The 20,437-nt window shown below is 48.5% G+C and overlaps 9 protein-coding genes across 9 annotated transcripts; 2 read left to right on the forward strand and 7 right to left on the reverse strand.

The window, feature by feature from the left end:
* Positions 1-621: 621 nt before the first annotated feature.
* Positions 622-1,574, forward strand: F4812DRAFT_70787 (DUF74-domain-containing protein). The gene is made up of 2 exons (XM_047939340.1): positions 622-1,010; positions 1,113-1,574. Exons 1-2 carry the CDS (start codon positions 753-755, stop codon positions 1,305-1,307), a joined length of 453 nt encoding a protein of 150 aa, XP_047789244.1. The 5' UTR covers positions 622-752; the 3' UTR covers positions 1,308-1,574.
* On the reverse strand, positions 1,485-4,543 carry F4812DRAFT_465577 (dipeptidyl peptidase IV N-terminal region-domain-containing protein; the record flags this gene model as incomplete). The annotated part of the gene is made up of 3 exons (XM_047938454.1): positions 1,485-1,830; positions 1,903-4,470; positions 4,540-4,543. The coding sequence occupies 3 exons, from the start codon at positions 4,541-4,543 to the stop codon at positions 1,655-1,657; spliced, it is 2,748 nt and encodes a 915-aa protein (XP_047789245.1). The 3' UTR covers positions 1,485-1,654.
* Positions 4,544-5,014: 471 nt separating this feature from the next.
* F4812DRAFT_433248 (ankyrin repeat-containing domain protein) lies at positions 5,015-7,241 on the reverse strand. The gene has a single exon (XM_047934614.1). It carries the CDS (start codon positions 7,067-7,069, stop codon positions 5,369-5,371), a length of 1,701 nt encoding a protein of 566 aa, XP_047789246.1. The 5' UTR covers positions 7,070-7,241; the 3' UTR covers positions 5,015-5,368.
* Positions 7,242-7,424: 183 nt separating this feature from the next.
* On the reverse strand, positions 7,425-8,734 carry F4812DRAFT_433250 (uncharacterized protein). The gene has a single exon (XM_047934616.1). The coding sequence runs from the start codon at positions 8,530-8,532 to the stop codon at positions 7,924-7,926; it is 609 nt and encodes a 202-aa protein (XP_047789247.1). The 5' UTR covers positions 8,533-8,734; the 3' UTR covers positions 7,425-7,923.
* Positions 8,735-10,020: 1,286 nt separating this feature from the next.
* F4812DRAFT_460489 (uncharacterized protein) lies at positions 10,021-11,819 on the reverse strand (the record flags this gene model as incomplete). Its single annotated transcript, XM_047937700.1, has 2 exons — positions 10,021-11,637; positions 11,697-11,819. 2 exons carry the CDS (start codon positions 11,817-11,819, stop codon positions 10,021-10,023), a joined length of 1,740 nt encoding a protein of 579 aa, XP_047789248.1.
* A 250-nt stretch (positions 11,820-12,069) lies between these two features.
* Positions 12,070-14,102, reverse strand: F4812DRAFT_70812 (NAD(P)-binding protein). The gene has a single exon (XM_047939341.1). It carries the CDS (start codon positions 13,776-13,778, stop codon positions 12,288-12,290), a length of 1,491 nt encoding a protein of 496 aa, XP_047789249.1. The 5' UTR covers positions 13,779-14,102; the 3' UTR covers positions 12,070-12,287.
* Positions 14,103-14,425: 323 nt separating this feature from the next.
* On the forward strand, positions 14,426-15,622 carry F4812DRAFT_460491 (uncharacterized protein; the record flags this gene model as incomplete). Its single annotated transcript, XM_047937701.1, has 2 exons — positions 14,426-14,893; positions 14,960-15,622. The coding sequence occupies 2 exons, from the start codon at positions 14,426-14,428 to the stop codon at positions 15,620-15,622; spliced, it is 1,131 nt and encodes a 376-aa protein (XP_047789250.1).
* A 1,140-nt stretch (positions 15,623-16,762) lies between these two features.
* On the reverse strand, positions 16,763-18,279 carry F4812DRAFT_465581 (uncharacterized protein; the record flags this gene model as incomplete). Its single annotated transcript, XM_047938455.1, has 1 exon — positions 16,763-18,279. The coding sequence occupies one exon, from the start codon at positions 18,277-18,279 to the stop codon at positions 16,855-16,857; it is 1,425 nt and encodes a 474-aa protein (XP_047789251.1). The 3' UTR covers positions 16,763-16,854.
* A 450-nt stretch (positions 18,280-18,729) lies between these two features.
* F4812DRAFT_451790 (uncharacterized protein) lies at positions 18,730-20,100 on the reverse strand (the record flags this gene model as incomplete). The annotated part of the gene is made up of 4 exons (XM_047936263.1): positions 18,730-18,839; positions 18,903-19,172; positions 19,234-19,721; positions 19,784-20,100. The coding sequence occupies 4 exons, from the start codon at positions 20,098-20,100 to the stop codon at positions 18,730-18,732; spliced, it is 1,185 nt and encodes a 394-aa protein (XP_047789252.1).
* Positions 20,101-20,437: the final 337 nt, after the last annotated feature.

The following is a 20,437-nucleotide window of genomic DNA, read 5'->3' on the forward strand; positions in this document are numbered from 1 at the left end:
TGGAAATATAGATTTGATATCGAATAAGCTACTGCGGAACGTAAATCAGATAACCTATTAAGCAAAGCCTTGAAATACGTTAACAACAATCAAGCATGTGAAATGTCAGGGAATTGGCTGGCAGCGTCGTCTTGGCATAATACCCGTTTTGCTAACTTCCAAAGAATCATTCAAACAACAAATAGTACCAAGTATACCTAGGTATCTATTAATGAATACAATTTCTGTCACCTGACTCATGTCCCATCAGCTACGGAAGCCTAGCGGCCTGAGCCACAACTCTAACATCTTGGCTGCGGGATGATCAGAATCGGCCCCAGGACGATTCGGAAAAAGACGCACCAAGAGGCACTACCATGCAAATGGACAGACTAATAGGGGCGATCGAAATATAGTCGGATCCGCAATGCAAAATACGATGAATACGATGGATGCTATCAGCGCGGATTGGCCAATTACAGACTGGTATTATCTGAGGCTTTTTGCGCATAGCAGCATCCGATATATACCTACCTGTGACAAGGTGACAAGGCTGGGACAACGAACTTGAGATATAAAGGAAAAGGAATCGCGGGATTTTGATTAATTCATTGTTGGACTTTTGGGAAAACCAACGCCCAGTGGTAGTTGTCCTATTCACCGATCTCAAATTACGAGTATGCCAAAGTCTTTCGGTCAAAACCACGCATCGTCAGGCAAGTGATATATATATTAGGTACCTCTTCTCACCTACATACTTCGTACCAACAACCATGGGACCGAAATCCCCCGCTAGCACGTCCCACTCCACCCCGCCGGCGGACATCCCGCCCCAGCTCTCGGACCTGCACTGCTTCACCGAGACTGAGGGCGTCATCACGACGACCATGTTCGACGTGCCGGGGTACCGCGTCGTCCGCGTCCTCGGCGCCGTCTACGGGCTGACCGTGCGCTCGCGGAACTGGGCCGCGAGCATGGGCATGGTGATCAAGAGCATCGCGGGCGGCGAGCTGCGGTGGTTCACCAGCATGGTAAGTCTTTGAAACCCACACCACACTATACCACACCACACCGCACCACATTCCCGATCCTGTCTGTCATGTCGGCAGCTAATGATTGTTCCTCCTCGAAAGCTCTACTCCGCCCGGAACGACGCCATCAGCCGCGTCGTAGCCGAGACCAAGGCGCGCGGCGGCAACGCCATCATTTGCCTGCGCTTCGAGTCCGGCGACATGACGGGCTTCGCCCAGTGCTGCGCCTACGGAACTGCTGCTATTATCGAGAAGATCGATCCCGATACACAGGTTCCTACGCAGCTCGCCATCTAGGTAGTTAGAGGAGGAGGTTAAGCTTCCGTGTAAGGAGGTACCTATGGTTTCAATTTGAGCTCGTTCAAATGTTATTGATATTTTAACAAAGATACCAACGAATTGATTATGAAAAACTGTTTTGTTCGCTTTGACATAATGAAAATGAACGTCTTATGTGTACCTAGGTACTTAACCTAATATACCAGAATATATGCAGCCTTAACATCGTAAATAACATCACCGAGCTCCCCACTCGAAACTCGACACCAGGAAGCTTCATATCATATTTATTTCCCGAAATGTCGTTTATTCAAAAGTGTACAATCCAAACAAGTATACACCAATACGCCGCTATACAATGCAGTCTATAATAAATCCACCCCGGATAGATATTGCAACTCCAAGTGTTGGCCCTCGACGACTTCCGGTCCCGAGTTCCTAACCATCTCTATATCTCTCTTCGCCTTGTTGGGTATGGGCTTCGCATGAGCGACCTTGAGCCATTCGCCGTTAAACGCGTTGATAAGCCAGTTGTTCAGTTCTGCCGATTGTTAGAATACGACCCTATCGGCTGCGAATAGCGTAGATACGGGAGAGGGGAAAGTTAACTTACTATCGTAAACGATGCGATTCGCATTATGGAAGTAGATACCATGGTTGCTGTCGGGGAACATGTGCAGATCATAATTCTCCACACCAGCCAGGTCCAGTTTATCTAACAGCGTGAGCGTGTTCTGCATGTGCACGTTATCATCAGCGACGCCGTGCATAATAAGGAAGCGCACATTCTGCGCCAACGCCGTAACATTGCTAACGGCAGTTTTGTCGTAGCCCTGCGCGTTCTGCTGCGGCGTGAGCATGTACCGCTCTGTGTAGATACTGTCATAGAAGCGCCAGTCCGTCACCGGCGCCACCGCCATGCCATACTTGAACGTAGCACCCGCATCTTGCTCAAGTGTCTTAAGCGTCTGGAAGCCACCGTACGACCATCCCCAGATTGCGACCCGCGATTCGTCGATGTATGATTTTTCAGCCCAGATCTTGGCCGCTGCAATCTGATCATGCGCCTCAATTTCTCCGAGGTGCTTTCGTACAACCACGCGCGCTTTTCGCCCTATGAATCCCGTCCCGTGCCCGTCGACGGTTACGACGATATAACCCAAGTTGGCGGCGACGTATGACTGGAAATCTACAACGAACCGCTTATCTACCGACTGTGAACCCGGACCAGAGTACTGTTGGAAAAGCACAGGGTAACGCTTCTTCGGGTCGAAGTGGGGTGGCCGGCGCTCGACGTAGTTAAGCTCGACATCATCTACGGTAATTGTACCGTAGTCTAGCAATGGCAGCTCGTGCTTCTTCGCCTTGTCCGCCAACTCCTTGTTCTCTTCAATGATGTGCTCGTATACCTCTGGATTGCCGGGGGTGCTCATGACCTTTTGCATAGGGATATTTGGTCCCTTGTACGTGACTAAGGCGTAGCCAGCCTTAGCGGAAAACGAAACATCATAATAACCTTCCTTACTGACATCTATCATCTCTTTTAAGTGAGATCCGTCAAACTTAACACTGTATATGTGTCGCTGAATAGAAGATTCCTTCGTAGCGACAAAATATGCAAGGTTATTCTTCAGGTCAACCGCAGAAGGTGCTGAAACAACCTCCCAGTTCCCCGATGTTAGCATGACCGGTTCATCGGAGTCCAGAGGGCTAAAGTATGCCAAGTGATCCCTATCATCCTTGATGACAGTGTCAATGTAGCCATCCTTAGGCCTACCGTTTGAAGGGTCAGCAGGGATATATGTGGTATCATGTGAGATTTCTAACCAGCCGCCGTCTAGTTTGCCCACATCAACCGTCCTGACCGTCTTCCCCGTCCGGGAGGCGACATCGATCAGAACAACCCGCATAATGTCGCTAACACGGTTCGTCTCCTTCACGATGACCTTATTTCCGGCCCACGTGATGTCGGTGATCAACAAGTCATCCGCAGCAAAACCTCCTTCAATTTCGACCGAGAAAACATCGCCTTTGACCATATCGTAGAAGAGGAGGTCCACAAACGGGTTGGGCGAGCCGGCCTTGGGATATTTCAACTGCTGTACTTCCGGGTAGTTCTCTTCTCCGGCGGGAGGTTCCTCGCCACTTGGCCTATCAATAAAAAATTGGATCGGGTATTCGGGCACCAAGGTCTCGTTCGTCCTCAAGAAAGCCACAAAGTCCCCTTTCTCGGACCACCAGGTTGCGCTATTATCGCCGAAGACCTCTTCTTCATAAACCCAGTCAGGAATGCCGTAGAAATATTCCGGTCCGCCATCTTTCGTGATCTGCACCACGTCCTTGCTTCCTAGCCGTCGCACATAGAGGTTATTCGCACTCGTATAGATAATGGCATCGCTCTTCGGGCTCCACTGAGCAAGCTGGACTCGAAGGTGGGGATCCTGAGGGTTTAAGGGCTCAGCAGTTTGAGACGCGACATCGAATATCCAGTAAACTGCCGTGAAAGAATATCTCCATACGTTCTTGGTTTCAGTAGCAATAAGTACTTTCTTTAGATCGGGGCTTGGCCAGACTTGATCTGGCGTTAGTTGTTGATCGCCAGCCTTGAACCAAGACTGCTGCATGAGCGTCTGTGCAGACTTGATCTTGCCACCGCCTGCGGTGTCGTCTTCATTCTTGCTCCGGACATCTTCAACGACGAGAAAATCCTTTCCGATCGCACCTTTTTCCAACAGTAATCCATCTTCTCCATTCGCGCCCGCGATCCAACTTATCCCATGACTCTGAGGTCGCCAGTACCCGTCTAATATCTGGTCCAACGTAATTTTCTTCCCAGACCCTCGGGACTCGGTAGCAGCCGCGTCGTGCTCTTTCTGAGAGGAGTGCTGATAGGATTTGGTTGATAAATAAGTGAATAGACCAACGAGCCAGGCAGCAAGGAATACGCCAGCCATAACGAGGACGAACCTCTTTAGAGACTTATCTACCCCGACGACCTTCCTTTCCGGAAGTGGAGGTAAGAAGCCTCCGGCTTCGTCCTCGGAGGCATTATCATGTAACGGATCTTCATTATCCAAATCGGTAAAACTTTCGTTAAGCTTCTCTCGTTCGCTAAGTCGTTCGAATACGAGACTGGTCGTAGATACGGAAGAAAGGGAGTCGCGCGATGGTCTTGGGGACGCTATAGTATCAAGTTAGAGATGATCACCGTCTCGTCCGTGAGAAGGTTGAGAAGATTTAGCTCACATACCCATTGCCGCGTATTTATCATTAACTTAATCAAAGAGAGAGGCCATGTGTCAGTCTAAATAGCTCTGCTAACTCGCGGCGACGCTATAATGAAATACTTTGGATATTATTTTATTTTAGCTCCCGTATATACACGCCTCACTCCGGCTCAGGTAACAAAGAGATAAAAAAAAATCGCAAAAGCAGACGCGTTACTCTTTTAGCGAAAGGCCCTCGTATTTCGAGTTGATGATGAATGTTCCTGAAATGTGGCGTCACCTCCAAAATATGAGGTACATTGTATCGCCTCCCAAATCCCACATCAATCAGATTGACTCGACAAGCCTGATTCAGTCTCCATAGCACAGCCACTTATGAATCCACCATACCTACGAAGCCCCGATTTACACAATACTCTATCCTTGAATGTTTACTCTAGTCGCATATCAAAGTCAAAATAGGGGGGTATTAGAGGAATCTATCAGGTCGAATCACTCCTCTTCGTGATTATATGCTACAACCTACCTTATTAGCAATGGAATTTTTTACTTCACATTATTTTAGCAGTAGGATAATAACTACGGCTAGACTGTCAATTAGGTAGCATTAATTAGCACTAAGCTCGTCTACCAGTATAGTCCATTTCCTCCTTTGCAGGGACTTTTTCATTCTTTAATCCATACATAAATTGGAATCCGGTTGCAGCAGGCCCATTATCGTGACTTTCCTTTTCGTTCCTTTCTCTCGCTCCTCATTCGTCCTCTGCGTCGTACCTTAACAGCCCCGTTAGTTTCCAAGATGCTACTCTTGCGATAGAGTCCTAAGCATCTTCGCCCTTCACCCTTCAGCTCCTATAAAGCCTCTCTCAACCTATCCGTATAACTCATCCCATTTTCTTCAACGCTCAACAATGCCAGGGCCATGTTCATGCTCAAGCCAGAGCTAGGCCAAACTTCTTCATCGGATTGCAGGATTCTAATGCTCTCCTCATCTCCCGCTAGTCGAGCATAAGCAATTAAGTCGGCTATCGACTTTTCCGGAAGGTTCGCGCGGGTAATCATCTGCATGTATCTGGAGTGAACTTCCGAATCGCGTGGTGCCTGTTCTGAGTGACACAATATGAAACGTCTAGCGCTGGTAAAAGCTTCGTCGTAGTCTCTCAAAGTAGCGCCATACTTCATGAGGACCAAGCACATCTCGTAGTGGTCTGTATCGAAGTATTTAGCGAGAAGCTTGTCTAGGTACTCTTGGTCTAACATGGCTGGAGTAGCCATCTTCAATACTTCCCTAAGGAGGTCTGGGTATGCGGTCGAAATGCTACGGTCATTCTGTTCGATTATCCACTCTAGTAACGTGAGTCCGGACCTCAAAGGAGTATCCATTCTAGCACCACCGCGCAAGAGCGTTTGCAACATGCGTAGAAAGACTATCGGGTTGGTGTCCGCCCGCCTCACGAAAAGGTCTAGCGGAGTATACGCGGCTGCATCTATTTCGTTAACACGGGAACCTATCGACAAAAGGTATGATACGTAAGGGGGAGTTTTGTAGTACACAGCACATCCTAAGGGAGTATGTCCACCTGGGTAGCTTTCGTGCAAGTCTGCTCCAAGCTTTAGGAGCCTCGTGAGTAAGGCGTACATTGGGGGGTCGTGAATTTCCAGTGGCTCCGTATCAAGAATGCCCTTGATGCGGGGGTTCCAAAAGCAGGCATGGATGGGATGATATATTCTGGGCAACTTGTGCTTCGGGGTGACATCTGCACCTGCATCAAGTAACGCTTCTGCATATGCGAATTGGCGCAATGTGATAGCGAGCGTGAGTGGAATTAGATTGCTTGAAGGGGTACTATTGATATCAGCCCCAAGCTCAATCAATTTATGGAATGCTGGGATGAAATCAATGTCGTAGTAATGCCTGTTTAACATGTGTAAAGCCGGTGGATTTGTAGAAGTTGCCTCATCGATTGGGATAATGTTTTCGCGAACAAGAACCTCCATTACTTGTAGCATATTCAACCCAGACGCAATGTGAAGGGCCGTCTCATCGGCAACTGTGGGGATGCTATCGTCGTCATCGCTGTTTCCATTGATGTTGTTATGGAGATCAAGGTTAATGAATCTAGGTATAGCTCCAAGTCCAAGTAAGAACAAGACAGCCTCTTCATCCCGACGGTGGAGTGCAAAGAACAATGGAGAATTCGATATGGAAGCAAAAGTGCCGATGAGATCATGATCGACAGGGGCGCCATGGTTTAGTAACCATTTCATAACTTCAATTTGTCTATGACGTGAAGCCATGCATACTGCACGATACTTATCATAGTGTATATCGAGTCCGTAATAAAGCGCAACTTCAAGGGTGTTAATGTTGCCATTCATCACGGCAGATATGATTGCTTCCCTTTGTCCAAATGTCTTGTAAAGTGATTCGTTGGCGACGCGAAACAGTCGCTTATTGACAAGAGCAAGAGACGCAAGATCAATAGGTCCCAAAACGTCACAAGTGGTGATTTCTAGTAGAAGTTCCTCGGGTAACCGTATTAGGTTGGCCATCGTGATGGATCTTGGACGATCAGAGCTTGCGGAACCCCGCGGGCAACGCGCGCGTGTGTACCTAGGTACCTAATGTACGTATGAGGTAGGGTACGTATGTTAGGTCGTGCGGGCAGGTTGTGGGGAGTTGGCGTATAGAAAATATAAGATACCTAACCTACCTGGTAGAAAATGGCGACGTGACAAAAGCTAGCTCTAGGTTACGTCGTTGCCTTAGGTGCCTTAGGTACGCAACTTAATGCGCCAGGTGTTTGCCAGTGCGTTGGCGGTTTTAATTCTTGACTGGCGACACCGAAAATGCCCATGCAGCCATAGTTCGCCCATTCTCCCATTTCGAATTAGACTCTTGAGTACCTACCTAACCTAACCTTAGGTACCTCGTATGGCTAAGTCTATACCGAAGTACCTAAGGTAGGTAGTTACATATATTAATTTCGATGACGAAGGCTATTCCGAACGCACTGGCAAAGGGGTATATTATCTAAGATGTTTCATTCTTGTCAAGACTTGAGGCATCTTATATTTCATAGCAACTACCTGACACATGACGAAAATACCTCTTATAAGAACAGATAAATATTAAACATCATGTGATAACCTTACAATAGGATAATGCCAGTGTATATGTTATAGTTAACGGATAGATGATAAAAACACAACATAATGATTCCTGTCCGATGCAGGAGAAGAAAATACAACTTGGGGTATAACAGGTACCTAAGGTAGGTAGGTATTCTATATTTGATCTATTCCAAGGATCCAATTTCCAAATTACCAACATGAATGCATGCTATTCCTTCGCCTATGCTTGGCTTGACTACACGGGGTATTAATCCAATACCTTGGGGATCCAATCATAGAAGAACCGCAACGCCAAGAGCGCCAGCAGCCGCTACGGCACCTGCAACCATGCCGGTGGGTCGAGCAGCCAGAGCCGGGGACACGGTACTGGAAACGGCAGCACCAGAGGCAGCACCGGAGGTAGCACCGCAATTGTCTGCGAGGAATCCCTTAATGGACTCGATGGCCTCCGTAACCGAGGCGTCCTCGTCGTTCTTGCACTTAGTGGCGATAACCTCGAGGTCGCTGCTGTGCTTGCTGAGCCAGGAACTGGCAGCCTGGTCGTACGAGCTGTACTGGGACGAGAGCGACTGCGGCACCTTGGTGGCCTCGCACAAGATGGTCGGGTTGTTAGTGTCGGCCGTGGCGACGAAGGACTCCAGGTAGGCCAGAAGCTCGGGAGCCACGGTAGGGACGTCAGAACCCAATGGTTGCAAAGCCGATTCGCACTCGGGGTTTTGCGTCGCCGTGGGGAGCTCAGAGAAGGACGAGCTGACTTGTCGGACTTCGACAACAACGCGCTCATAACGCAAGTCGTTGAGGTTCCTCAGCTGCAATGGGCTAAGTGTCGCAACAGCGGTAGAAGCGAGACCGAGAAAAGCGAGTGTAGCTTGAGAAACCATCTTGAAAGAGTTTGTATTTCGACGTGTTAACGAAGGGTTTTTTTAATCGTTTTCAAGGAGTTACGCAGGTCGAATATGGAAGGCAATCAGAAAAGCAAAAGCTTCCTTGATCCTGAGAAGTCTAGACATATTATATATACTTAAAAAAACACGATGGGATCTCACGTAAAGCATAAATATGGATTTACTATGTACCTAATCCCAAATGTTCTCAAGCCCTAAATTCTCATATGTCATGTTCTTTTGCTGTGCCGCTGATTATGGAGAGATTGACGTTTGTTGCCTACGATGTAAACGCACGGAATCCTTCCAAGGACCAGTTTAGGTTTAGTACGGGGTATCTTCGCCATCTTAAATCGCCCCCTGTTAATTTAATATAGAAAATAAATGGACCGATTAAGTCCATCTTATGCATAGCTTTATGCAATGACAAGCATGACAGTCTAGTCTCTCGGCTTTTAAGGCTGAATTTGCAAGGGTATTCCAAGGCCTGCACGGGACATTTTTATTTAGAACGGGGCTTTGGCGTTCAGCTAGCGCCAGCTTTTTCAACGCCTCTCTATCAGCTAAGGATTCCATTTGCGCTAGATAGGTAGGTACCTAGGTACCTAAGGCTACGTCACGATCGTCATTGGCCAAAAGCCGTTGGACCACCTACCTGGTATACACTACAATAATAGTGTATTAGTAGCCACATTCAGGCCTGGCCACATTGATGTAACAAACCAACCAGACGTCGATCACCATAATATCACCTCATCTCTTCCAACTTGTTTTATTTTTCGACGTGGTTTTCAAAGTCTCCCGAACGTAAACGAATACCTGAACAGAGTTTAAAAGAAAAATCCAAGTCAACTTTGAATCGTGAAACGTCTTTGAAGAATAATATGATCGAGAGGACTTACATTTGTTTAAGGTGTATAAGTACCTCTAAGTGGAGCTGCGCTAGTTGTCCCTTAACTTTTCCCCATATTTTGATCAATAAATCCGCATACTCACCGAGACTTAGCCCCTTTATATCAGGCATCTTTACGAATCTTGCATATTAAGTGCGACCTACCCTTCCCACTTATATCGACAAATCAAAGTCTCGCAAAGCCTTGAAAAAGCCTCAAATCAGAACACTTTAAGAACAGTCCAGACTATCCAGCTCATTGAATTTGAATATGATTCACTGTAGCTAGCTCGCACTTAAGTATATACACGAGTGTTTGTGAGATCATTACTGTTTACATTAGGTACGGAGGTTGAGTTAAGAAGTAGGTAGGCACTGATGCCTTTAACCAAAAACAAATTTTCAATGGACAATTAAAAAAGAAAACCTAAAAGAAAATATTGACATGTAAATGGAGAGGATTTGATTATTTCATTGTAACTAAGCTTCTCTCCTTAACGAGCAACAAAGAAAAAAGGGGAAGACAAAGATAGCACGCCGTAATTACTCCGGATACTTAATCCAAGCTAATCCGCGCCTACTATGATCTATTTCTACGCTTCCGCCTTCTCTTCCGGCTCCGGCTCCGACTTCGGCTTCGGTTCCTCTTCCACGTACTCAAGGCCCCAATCGTCCTTATTCTCCGCGATCCTGCGGGCGGCGACCACCGCCTCGGCGAACAGCCCCAGATCATTAAGCAAGTCGATGCAGTCGTACGCGCCGTCGCGCTCCTCCGCGCGCTGGCAGTTCTCGAGGACGCGGACAAACTCGGACGGCGGGGAGCGGACGGCGAACCGGACGAGCCCCACGCAGATCTTCGCCCACGTCACCACCCACGGGCCCAGGCTGCCCTCCGCCCCGCGGAACTCGATCGTCCGCCCGAGGTCCGCCCGGTCGAACGAGTCGCACGCGTAGTGCTGGAAGTTCACCCGCGACGCGCCCCACGGGAACATCAGGTGCGCGATCGCGCACGAGCTCGGCGCCTGGTAGATCTCCTCCACCGCCGCGAACACCCCCGGGTCCGGCGACCGGTGCGCGTTTTCGCCCTCGAACAAGAGGCCGTCGGCGCCGAACTCCTCGAGCTTGTCGTGGAACTCGATGAGCTGCTCGGTGGTGTAGCGCGGCAGTTTGATCCGTGGGATACTTCGTGTGGGGAAAGGCTTGTTGGAGTGCTTGAACGGATCATCAACTTGTTTCTGTTTCTGACTTCCGTTGAGGGTTTTCTTGCTCTGAGATCCCTCCTTAGGACTCTCTTCCCCGGATCCTTCTCCCTTGCTCGACTTGCTCGACAGACTCGACGTACTGGACTGTGTCTCTTCCTCGGACTTCTCTTCTTTCTCTTCTTCCTTATTTCCCGGGCTTGACTCACTGGACTGTGTACCTTCCTCCGATTTTGCGTCTTCCTCACTCCCCGGTGTCGACTCGCTAGATTGTGTCCCACTGACACTGCTTGCCTTGCTAACAGGAGAGCTGGGAGTGGTTTCATCCACAACCGGCTGAAAGGGCTCGAAGCCACTTTTTCTAACCTGCTCGAAGGCATCCACGAACTTCGGGTCTCTATGCTGCTCCCTCCAGGAGATAGGCTGCTCTCCATGCCGGACGTCTGTAGCATAATACCGGACGCAGTCCGTATGCGCATGTTTACACTTATGATTTGGACCGGAGCTCATTTCGTTGCCAGCTAACTTATGCGCCAAGTTGCTTCTGTCCCGCAGCGTCCGAGCGTTCAGGTTTGCCGTCCGCCAGGGGTGGTTGAGCGTGATGAGTAGATGCTCCGTAGCGAAAACCAAGGAGGCGATACGCCGCATAGATTCGAGCGGGAAGCGCTCGCTACCGTTTCCGACGTGAACATGAAGCCCACAGGAATGGTTAACGCGGCACCTATACGTACTCGCGAGAAGTTGTCGGCCGTAGTCAAGAACATCGAAAGCAACGGGAACGTCGGGCTCGACAGGACTCTGAATCTCGACACCGACCCATTCAAAGTCATCAACCCACTCGAAGGCTGGCTCGTCACTGGGTTCAAAGACAGTTATGTCGTTTTCAACTCCCCAGTGGTCATATCTGCTGAGCAGTCTCTTGTCGAAATTGGATTTGTACTTATAGGTCTTGACTTTGGTCGGGAGGTTGTGTCTTTCGAAGAGGTCCTTGATCCTATCATAAATTATGTCCTCGGGAAAATGAAGATTGGGTTGCGATGGCTCGTCCATCCTAAAGACGGGAGGCAAACCTTTGATGTTGCCAGCGGGCCATCCTTGCTCTTGTACAGCCAAGGCACCACAAATTCCATTTCGACGCCGAAGGTAAGGCGTGAAGGCCTTAGTTCCGAGGAGCTAGGGATTTTTGCTGACATTGTGTCTTGATCTCCCTGGTAATTGGAAATGTGAGTTGTCGTGTTTCTGCTTTGTAAGAGTGTGTTAATGAATTGCGAGAACGATGCTATCGCGACTTTCCGTCAAGCCATATATTGACGGATATCTCGCTTTATAGTAGTTGAAATGGAATTGAACAAGATCATCATTCTACAACTCTCATCTGGTACTAATTTATACATTTAGTCACAATCTGGACATGCCATTCTATAACTGCTTTAGTGTAGCTTCGATAGAACGGTATACTATCGCTAGGAGTATAAGTCCCCAAGGTACCTTAGGTACCTAGGTAGGAGGTAGTTACTATAAAATGTAGCATCAACAGGTACATAGAAATGGGCTATCCTGAATGAAATTCGTGAAACGAAGTAACCTGGGTATACCGTAGAAGATATATAGCCAAATACAGGGTACCGTGTTATATGTAGTAGACTAATATAGACTTGTGTTCAAGCACCCGCAACAGTAGGCATAGCACCTACATTTTTAATCTCCTTCACGAGGGTTTCTGCGCCACTCTGGGGAGCTGGCTTCGATGAATTCTCATGCTCGATATTCCATTCTAAGACTTGCTGGCAAATACCATCGATCGTGTTAGTAACGGGTCGATAGCCGATACCGCCTTCATCGACGCTTCGTTCCGCCCCCTTATTCGACGCTATCAGATGCGTAGAGGCTGAGAAGATTGCCGGCTGCAACTTTGCTAGTTCGCCCTTAGGCCGCGGCACTATCCATCCGAGTACCGGCCTCCGGCTGGCCAGATCAAACCACTCGATGATGTATGCGAGAACCAAAATGATGGCAGGTTGTAGGTACACAATCTTGATAGGCGCCGTGTTTGGCGTGGCTGTGACTCGTAGCAATGTGTACACATCGTCAAACGTAGGCGGTGGCCCAGCGTCGGTGACAGCGAAAGCGCGACCGGCGCATTTGGGCATGGTCTTCCCGCCGTCCCTCAAAAGCGCCGCTTCGAAGAGCAGATGTGCCAACGACACGTTTCCCGTGTGCACGAAGTTCTGGACGATATTCCTCGTCCAGCTAGGGAGCGTGCCAAGCCGAAGAACCAGCCCGACAATCTGGTCGCCGTGGCTCGTGCCGTAGATGCCGTTAGCAGGGCGTACAAGCCCCGTGCGGAAACTAGAGCTATTGGCCGCGGAGATAAGTCGTTCAGCTGTGGCCTTGGCATACGCGTAGTTGCTGAAAAATTCGGCATGCGGTCGTAATGGCCGGTCAAAGTCAGAGTCGTCGAGAAATTGCCAGTAGTGTTCAGGCCAGCGTCGAAATGGGTTTCCCCAATACTTGACGGGTATGTACGAGATGGAGGCGGACGATGTGGATATAAAGACGTCTGCGCCGGCTTGTTTTGACGCTTCTAGAACATTTTTCACGCCGTCAACGTTCACGCGCTTTACGTTATCATAGGTCTTGAGGGAGCGCTCCGACGCCTGTATGACAGCAGCTGTATGGAAGACAGTGAGCGGGAGATGAGCCACACTGTTGGGCCAGGGCTTGTTAAATGCAGCGGACGTCGCTGTGGGTGACGTGATGTCAGCTTGTGCGAAACCGACCAGAGCAGCAGGGCCCGTTTTCATATCAGGTCGAGCCGGTTTTTGGAAATCGACGATTCGAATACTCTCTGGCGACTGACCGCGGGCAAGTAGGTGCAGGACGATCTGGCCTCCCACCCCGCCGCAACCGCCTGTGACGATGTAACGACGGTTCAGCCGTGGTGGGAGGTGCTTAACCCAGTCGATCGGTCTGGCCTCGATGCGTTTGTAGGTTTCCTTCATCTCTTGTTCTGTCCAGCGGTGGGGACTTACTGCTAACACCTCTGGTGGTGTCTGTTTGAGCGCGCTGTTGAGTTTCCAGACCCAAGCGACGCCAATCGCGAGAAGCGTCGCAATCGCGGTAAGCAGTGTTTGCCACCCCGTCGCATCCATTTTGTCGACCTTTCCTCTCGCGATTTTGACAACTGAATTTAACTGAGGAGGTGAAAATACCCCCTTGAAGAAAGCAGAGGTCTTTATGTGGTGGTATTTATCGAAAATTTCAAGTCTTGGCGATGTTACCTACGTCTATATTGGAAAGTAAGGGTAAGATACGAATACGAAGCTAGAGTCCGAAGTCTTCAATCCGTTGAAATCCAGTCAAAACTAAATTCAGGGGTAAGCCGCTTAAAAACCAAGATCTGCTCTGTAGGTACCGTAGATGTAACGGCACACAACAATACGACCCCTCACGAAATGTGGGGGATTCCTTGAGATGATTCGCCCAGGGCCGAGTAAAAAAACACGAAATACGAAAGGTCTATTCGGTATGGTCATGTCAACCGTATTGGCCGTATTGAAAACATCAAACCTCCACCCGACCCAAGAGTATCCGATGGCTCGATCTATAAACGAATTTCGGACCTGAATGCGGAGAGAACTAACACCTAGGTGCCTACTAATGCCGACCATTATCACCGACATACAGCGGCATCCGGCCAATTCACGAGGATAGAGAGAACCCCGACTAACAGGTACCTAGGTACCTAAACTCTTGTATAACTTTAACAAAGATAAAAGGATTCAAAGCGATAGCCGAGATGACACAGCCAATCACCATCGAAGATGCCCGTGGCGCGCTTAACGCCGTCTTCTCGGAAGCAACGGCGCATCAGGACCGCATCCGATGCGCCCAACTGGCGGCCACGGCCTTCGGGAAGTCGCTTTCGCCGGAAGGCTACCTAGACCGAGAGGCGTATCTCGCGGAGCAACCGCTCGCGCGAGGCGGCGGCTGGCGATGGTGGTATCTCGCCTTGGCGGATGACCCCGAGCAGGTGGTGGCCATGTGTAAGACGATGCACAGGGACCTGCTTGTCCGGGACGGCCCCGCTGCGGGGGGAGAAGAAGTTGTTGTCCGTCAGGAACAGGGCTACTGCATCTGCAGCGTTGTTACCGCCTCGTCGCACCGTGGACGTGGTCTTGCCTCCGTCATGCTGAAAGCCGTGGCTGAGTGGCTCGATGGACCGGGCAATGCGACTGCTAGTATACTGTACTCGGATGTGGGAGATGTAAGTGATATCTATCCACCCCACCAAATACTCAGTCGAATATGCTTATGAGATTTCCCTTTCTAGTTTTACGTTAGCAAAGGCTGGGATATGCTAGATTCCTTCGAATCTACTTTAACCGTTCCCGCATCCCTCCCCTCCACGGAACAACCACCTTTCCCAGAAACCCATCCCATAACCGCAGCTGATATCCCCCGCCTCTGCGAGCGCGACGTGGAAAGCCTAAAAGAAGACTTCCAGAAATACGGCCTTCCGAAGGAGGACGCCGTGCTCGCGACTATCCTCCCCACCACGGACATGATCACTTGGCTGCAAGCTCGGATAGCGTACATGAACCGGCAATCCGACGGGACAACCCCCGACGCAAAAGGCAGCGTCTGCGAGAGCGCCGACGCCTGGCTATTCTGGTTCCCGGATCTGCGCCACGGGAAGCTCACGATACAGCGCGCGAAGCTGCCGCGCGGCCGAGACGAAGCCGCCTCAACGCGCGCGCTCGCGCGTCTCCTGCTCGACGCCGTCGAGGAGGCCGCCCGGTGGGGCATGTCGGAAGTGGATATCTGGAATCCCGGCCCGGAGCTGCACGGCGCGATGAGACTCCTCAGCTCGGAACTGGGGATCAAAGTGACGAATCAAAAGCGGGAGAAGGAGCATATACCGTGCCTGAGATGGCGAGGGGGTGAGAAGAAGTCGGTCGTTTTCTCGCCGAATGAGTTTTATCCATGGAGCTGAGCCGGAAGATACATTCTAAGGCTTTGCATAGCTGTATTAGAGATATTTAAATTTTGAATTAGGTATCATAGATTCTGTTTTGATTATTTCTTACATAGAGCACTACCTGAAAACTTATTCACACTCATCTAATGGCAATGCCTAGTTCAGATTGTCAAGTATTCTTAGTCCACACAGTCCACGCCCCTCCCCCCCGTTATCCCCTCAAAGTGCTTACAACTATGGCATTTCTCTGACCTCAGCGAGCGGTCTGCAAATGGCTTCCTCGGCTACATCTACAGTTGTCTCTGCTAGACTAAATCCAACTGTCAGGTACCTATCTTTACATACGTCGAAATATCTTTTATAGCACCAAGTCCGAAGATTGATTTACCTGATACAGGTATAAAAGCGCATTAATCAATTATAGTCACGTCAAGAATAGTTCAATAAAGGAGGTATACATGCAGAAAAAAAATTTATTGCATTAACTATATTAACTAAGAGGGCGTATTAAACAATATCAACGGTAAACATTTTGGTGAATGAGTGTCGGTGGGCCGTGTACATAGAGGAGGTGATGACCGTGATGTCCACCTATCCACCCGTCTGGCCAGACCGGGAGGATGGGCTTCCTTTGGCTAGGTAGGTACCTAGGTAGGTACTTCTTATAATGTTTCGTAATGAGAGAGTATGTGTTGAAATGAATGGACTTCTGTCTCATGCCTCCTGCGCAGGAGAATTATGGCTGAGATGAGAAAGGGGTGTTGGTTGCTGAAGTAATGGCAAGATGATGAGTTTCGTATCCCTCGCTTTTACCAGAAAAGTAGCTTGGTAGGTAGGTAGGTAGGTTGTTAAATGGTATGTCCGTTATTAGATATTAGTAAAATATAGTGCCGAGTAGCCTCGTATTAGAAAGAAGCTACCTGCCTGCGGCATAGTGGTTGACGCACAGCGTCCTGTACTTAGATGACCGTTAAATACTCCCACTGTCTTAGTGGTAGGAGGGAGCTAGATACATACTGGGATTATGTGAATATAGGAGATGCGATAGGAGGTAGGTGTAGATTATTGGCGGGCGGTCAAATATAGGGACGATCAAGGGGAAGGCTTCCGTTAATGAGTACTTGCGGCTAGAGGGGTGCTCCGGATTTCACCTTTTTCTAGTCGCAAATGCCACTACACACTGCTCTAAGGGAATTATTTGAGAAGTATTTGAGAAGTAGTGCACTTTGATAACTTTAAGTATATCCTCAAAATCGAATATAATCCTCATCGTCGGGACTTTCACCAATATTCTCTGCTTCCAACTGCGCGACTTTTGATTCGAGCTTTAGTTTCGCAGTCCGATGGTAGTCAGCTAACCTTTTAGCATTGTCTCGGTCCGACAGAACGTTTTTCAATATCCTGGGGAATGATTTGAAGTCGTTAACGTCAACCTTTTGGTCTTTGGCCAATACCTTCGCCAGGGGGAAGAGGTCAAAGAGCTTCCGACGATCTGAAATGATAACCTTCAAAGCCTTCTCTAATGCAGGTAAATCATTCACGTCTATTCCTTCTGCCTCGGCTACCAACCAAGCTAGAGGCAAAAGGTAACGTTGCGTTTCGTTCAAAAAGCGAATTTCTTTAGCCTGCTTCTTCCACAGGACCTTGTAAACGTCGTCAGGCTTTAGCAGGTCCTCGGAGCTTGCACGTCTCTTCGATGGCTCACCTTCATCAGTCGGGGTTGATATTACGATATCTGGGACAGAAATATTTGCGGAATATCGCTCACGCCTAGCTGTAAACACGGCTTCCTCGAAGCCGGCATCGTCAAGGTCTGAACCACCAAAGTCTGAATCATCAAAACCAGCATCATCCCAGAATTGGTCGTCTTCATCGCTCTCATCATCTTCTTCTCCATACCAGGCATCCGGATCAGGGAACTCGTAGAGGTTTTTCAAAGGGTCCTCATTAGAAAATATTCTCCCTTTCCGTCGCTCGGCTCTGATGTCTGCCGCCAACCCCGATTGAATGTCGTCGGCCAGCTCAGACTCGTAGGTAACCGATTTTGGGGAAGCACGAGACTGTCGTCTAGACTTAGCAACGCCTGTCATCTCATTCTCGTTATCTCCGGCCTTGGAATTGAACAGTATTTGCTTGGGAGGATACGTCTTCTCCGAATTGTCAAGCCAAGTACCAACTGGGTAGGAACCTAGCGCGTCGTGAGATTTACCAAGATTCTTCTTTTGGATGCTTGGATTCTTTAGAGGCGGCTTCGGTATTCCCAACTCAGGTAATATCCGAGAGATATTTGGAGGAAGAGGAGCTTGTTCGTTAAACGAGTGCTTATGGCGCAACGGGGCTTGAGGTAATGATGCAGGTTGAGGCTCACTAATACGGAGCCTCTCAGGGTTTGCCGCATTTTTAGCTTTGTGCTTTCCAAGCCAACGACTGAATGCCTTCGTCACCTTAACGTCTTTGTTCTCGACTGAAGGGTCACGTAGTGAAGTTCGATCCATCTGTGGGTTTTGCATCGAATGAGACGTTTTGATACCCCTACCCCTTCGTTCGCCACGTGAGTCGTACGCCTGCGTAGGCTCAGTGGAACTTAGAAGATTAGGATGAGATCTAGTAGCCTCCGAAGGAAACCTACTTAGTTCATCACGGTATTGGGGTTGAGAGTATCTTGACGCCATGGTTTCAGATATGAGGAAGATTAGGTCGGGTAGGTCGGGTTGCTATGCGATTTACGACTTGATGAGAAATGAGATTTCGTGGGAATAAATACCGATAGGTTTTGAGTAAATCCAGATCCTTTGAAGCTCTTAGGGGGCGGAACGAGGAAGTAAGTAGGAGAGATGGGATACTGGGTTGGCCCTTAATAGCTATATATGAAGAGATACAAGGCATTGCGCTATAACTATATCCTTGTTCCGTGACGTTAAGTGGCTGGAAAGGTAACAGCTTCGCAAAAAAAGAGACAAAGAAATATCTTTGTGTTACTTTGTGGACAATGTATTGTTCCAAATCTCAGCATCCCATCCTAGGTTTACTCTTAGAGACTTCCTTTTGAGTTGACATGTCATCCTTCTTCTAGGTATCTCTTTAAGATATTTTACATTGTTTGCCTTTTCAGATCGGATTAATTAGAGGTTTGCAAAACTACTTCGTAATCCAGAAAAGGTAGCTTGTGGTTGGTCGCTTGCTTGCCCGCGATGGAACGTTGAAGACAATGGCGTAGGTCTTTGGGCCACCGCTGATGCTAAGTTAGTCAAGCTATATTTTAGGATATAGATTTCATATTAAGACAGGTACTTACCTCGTGGTCTTGCCAACGATGCAGAAAGCCCGCCAGAGCTATTACTCCCATCGTGGCTAACCTTTAATCCGGAGCTCAATCCAACTGCAGGGAACCTAATACCACTTTGGAGGTTGCTTGAGGGTATGGCATGCTGTTGTGCTCGTATGCTCACGTTGGCTTGGTGCGCTTGAGGAGTCCCTGATACAAGACCGGGAATAGTGGCCAGACCAATACCGGGGGTTTCGCCAAGGCGTTGACGATGAGTTGAAGGAGTAACGGGGATATTTTCTGTGTAGTATGAGATATAATATTCGCTATTTTAGGGGCACTCCTTTAAGAACAGACTTACGTTGAACTCCCACAGTCCCTGGCCAAGAACTGTTGTAGTTTTGCCGCAATCCCTGGTGATGATATGGAGCGGATATTCTTTCTTGCTCATGAAGCGCTGGTCGCTGATGCGCATAAGACATCCCGTGCTCTTGAAAATCGGGAAGGTTTCGGCTACTATCCTCGACTTGGCTTCTGTCCAATGACGGCCCGTGAAGCGCCGAGTCGACTGCATCTTCGGCAGCATCTTGCATCTGTCCGAGCATAGCTCTTTGCTTAAGCTTATCGTACAACTCCTGTATTTGTAGGAGTTTTCGATTCTTTTCCTTGTACCCTTGTGCTAACTCGTCATTCTTTCTACGCAAACTTTCGTGCTCCATTGCCATACCTGAAAGTTTGCCTTCTAAACGGGAGATTTCCAAGTTGGCATCGTTAATAACTTTGTCGAGATGGACATTGAGATTCGAGTATTTCTCAGTAAGTGTCGCTCCAAGCTTCTCATGGTAAAAGCTTCGTGTTGGGATTAGAACGTCAAGCTCATTTGGAATATCAAGGGGAAGGATGGTGCTCACACTTCCTGGGTAGCCTGGTAGGCCCAAAAGCTTAGGGCTCGACTCGCGCATTCGATAATAACATATGGACTAAGGCCGCTGAGAACGCTCGTCTTATAATCCTCGCTAGGGTTAAGGTTCGAGATGACAGCGTCATCAGGATTAGTTAAGGGGGTATTACATGCAGGACACGAGTTGCGATGCTCGTGCCTCTGTGATGTCAGACCTAGGCGAGCAGCACAATCGGTACAGAAGATATGACTGCACGTAGTCACTAACGCCCGGTCGCCAAGTTCCTTTCGACATTTGAGGTTATTACAACGCAGCATATGTTCCATTGTGTGGGAATTCGTCGTTCTTTGTCGTTTTAATACCATAGTTTTACCGAAATGTTTTTGTGGTTAAGGGACAAATGAGAAGAAACTAGAAACCAGAAAGGAAAGAATGACAGCTTTTCGAATTGAAATGTATTGAAAGTTTATTACAGGGCTCCTTGCTCTTTCTTCATATGTATTGGGCATGTCCGCCCTTTCCAACTTGTATAACGATGAGCGATAGAAACTACGTCACATGCTTGGACACATGCTTGGACCTTTAGCAAAGTTATAGGTGCTGTTTATAGGGAAGCGATTGGAAGAGGTACATTTATATTGACTTTCGGAAAATTATGTAAGA

Source organism: Daldinia caldariorum (assembly GCF_022478825.1).
Source record: "Daldinia caldariorum strain CBS 122874 unplaced genomic scaffold F4812scaffold_11, whole genome shotgun sequence".
NCBI lineage: Eukaryota > Fungi > Ascomycota > Sordariomycetes > Xylariales > Hypoxylaceae > Daldinia > Daldinia caldariorum.

Coding starts and splice junctions, on each gene's coding strand:
- F4812DRAFT_70787 (XM_047939340.1), top strand. CDS start 753: ATGGGACCGAAATCCCCCGCTAGCACGTCCCACTCCACCCCGCCGGCG. Junction 1,011..1,112: donor TGCGGTGGTTCACCAGCATG/GTAAGTCTTTGA, acceptor CCTCCTCGAAAG/CTCTACTCCGCCCGGAACGA.
- F4812DRAFT_433248 (XM_047934614.1), bottom strand. CDS start 7,069: ATGGCCAACCTAATACGGTTACCCGAGGAACTTCTACTAGAAATCACC.
- F4812DRAFT_433250 (XM_047934616.1), bottom strand. CDS start 8,532: ATGGTTTCTCAAGCTACACTCGCTTTTCTCGGTCTCGCTTCTACCGCT.
- F4812DRAFT_70812 (XM_047939341.1), bottom strand. CDS start 13,778: ATGGATGCGACGGGGTGGCAAACACTGCTTACCGCGATTGCGACGCTT.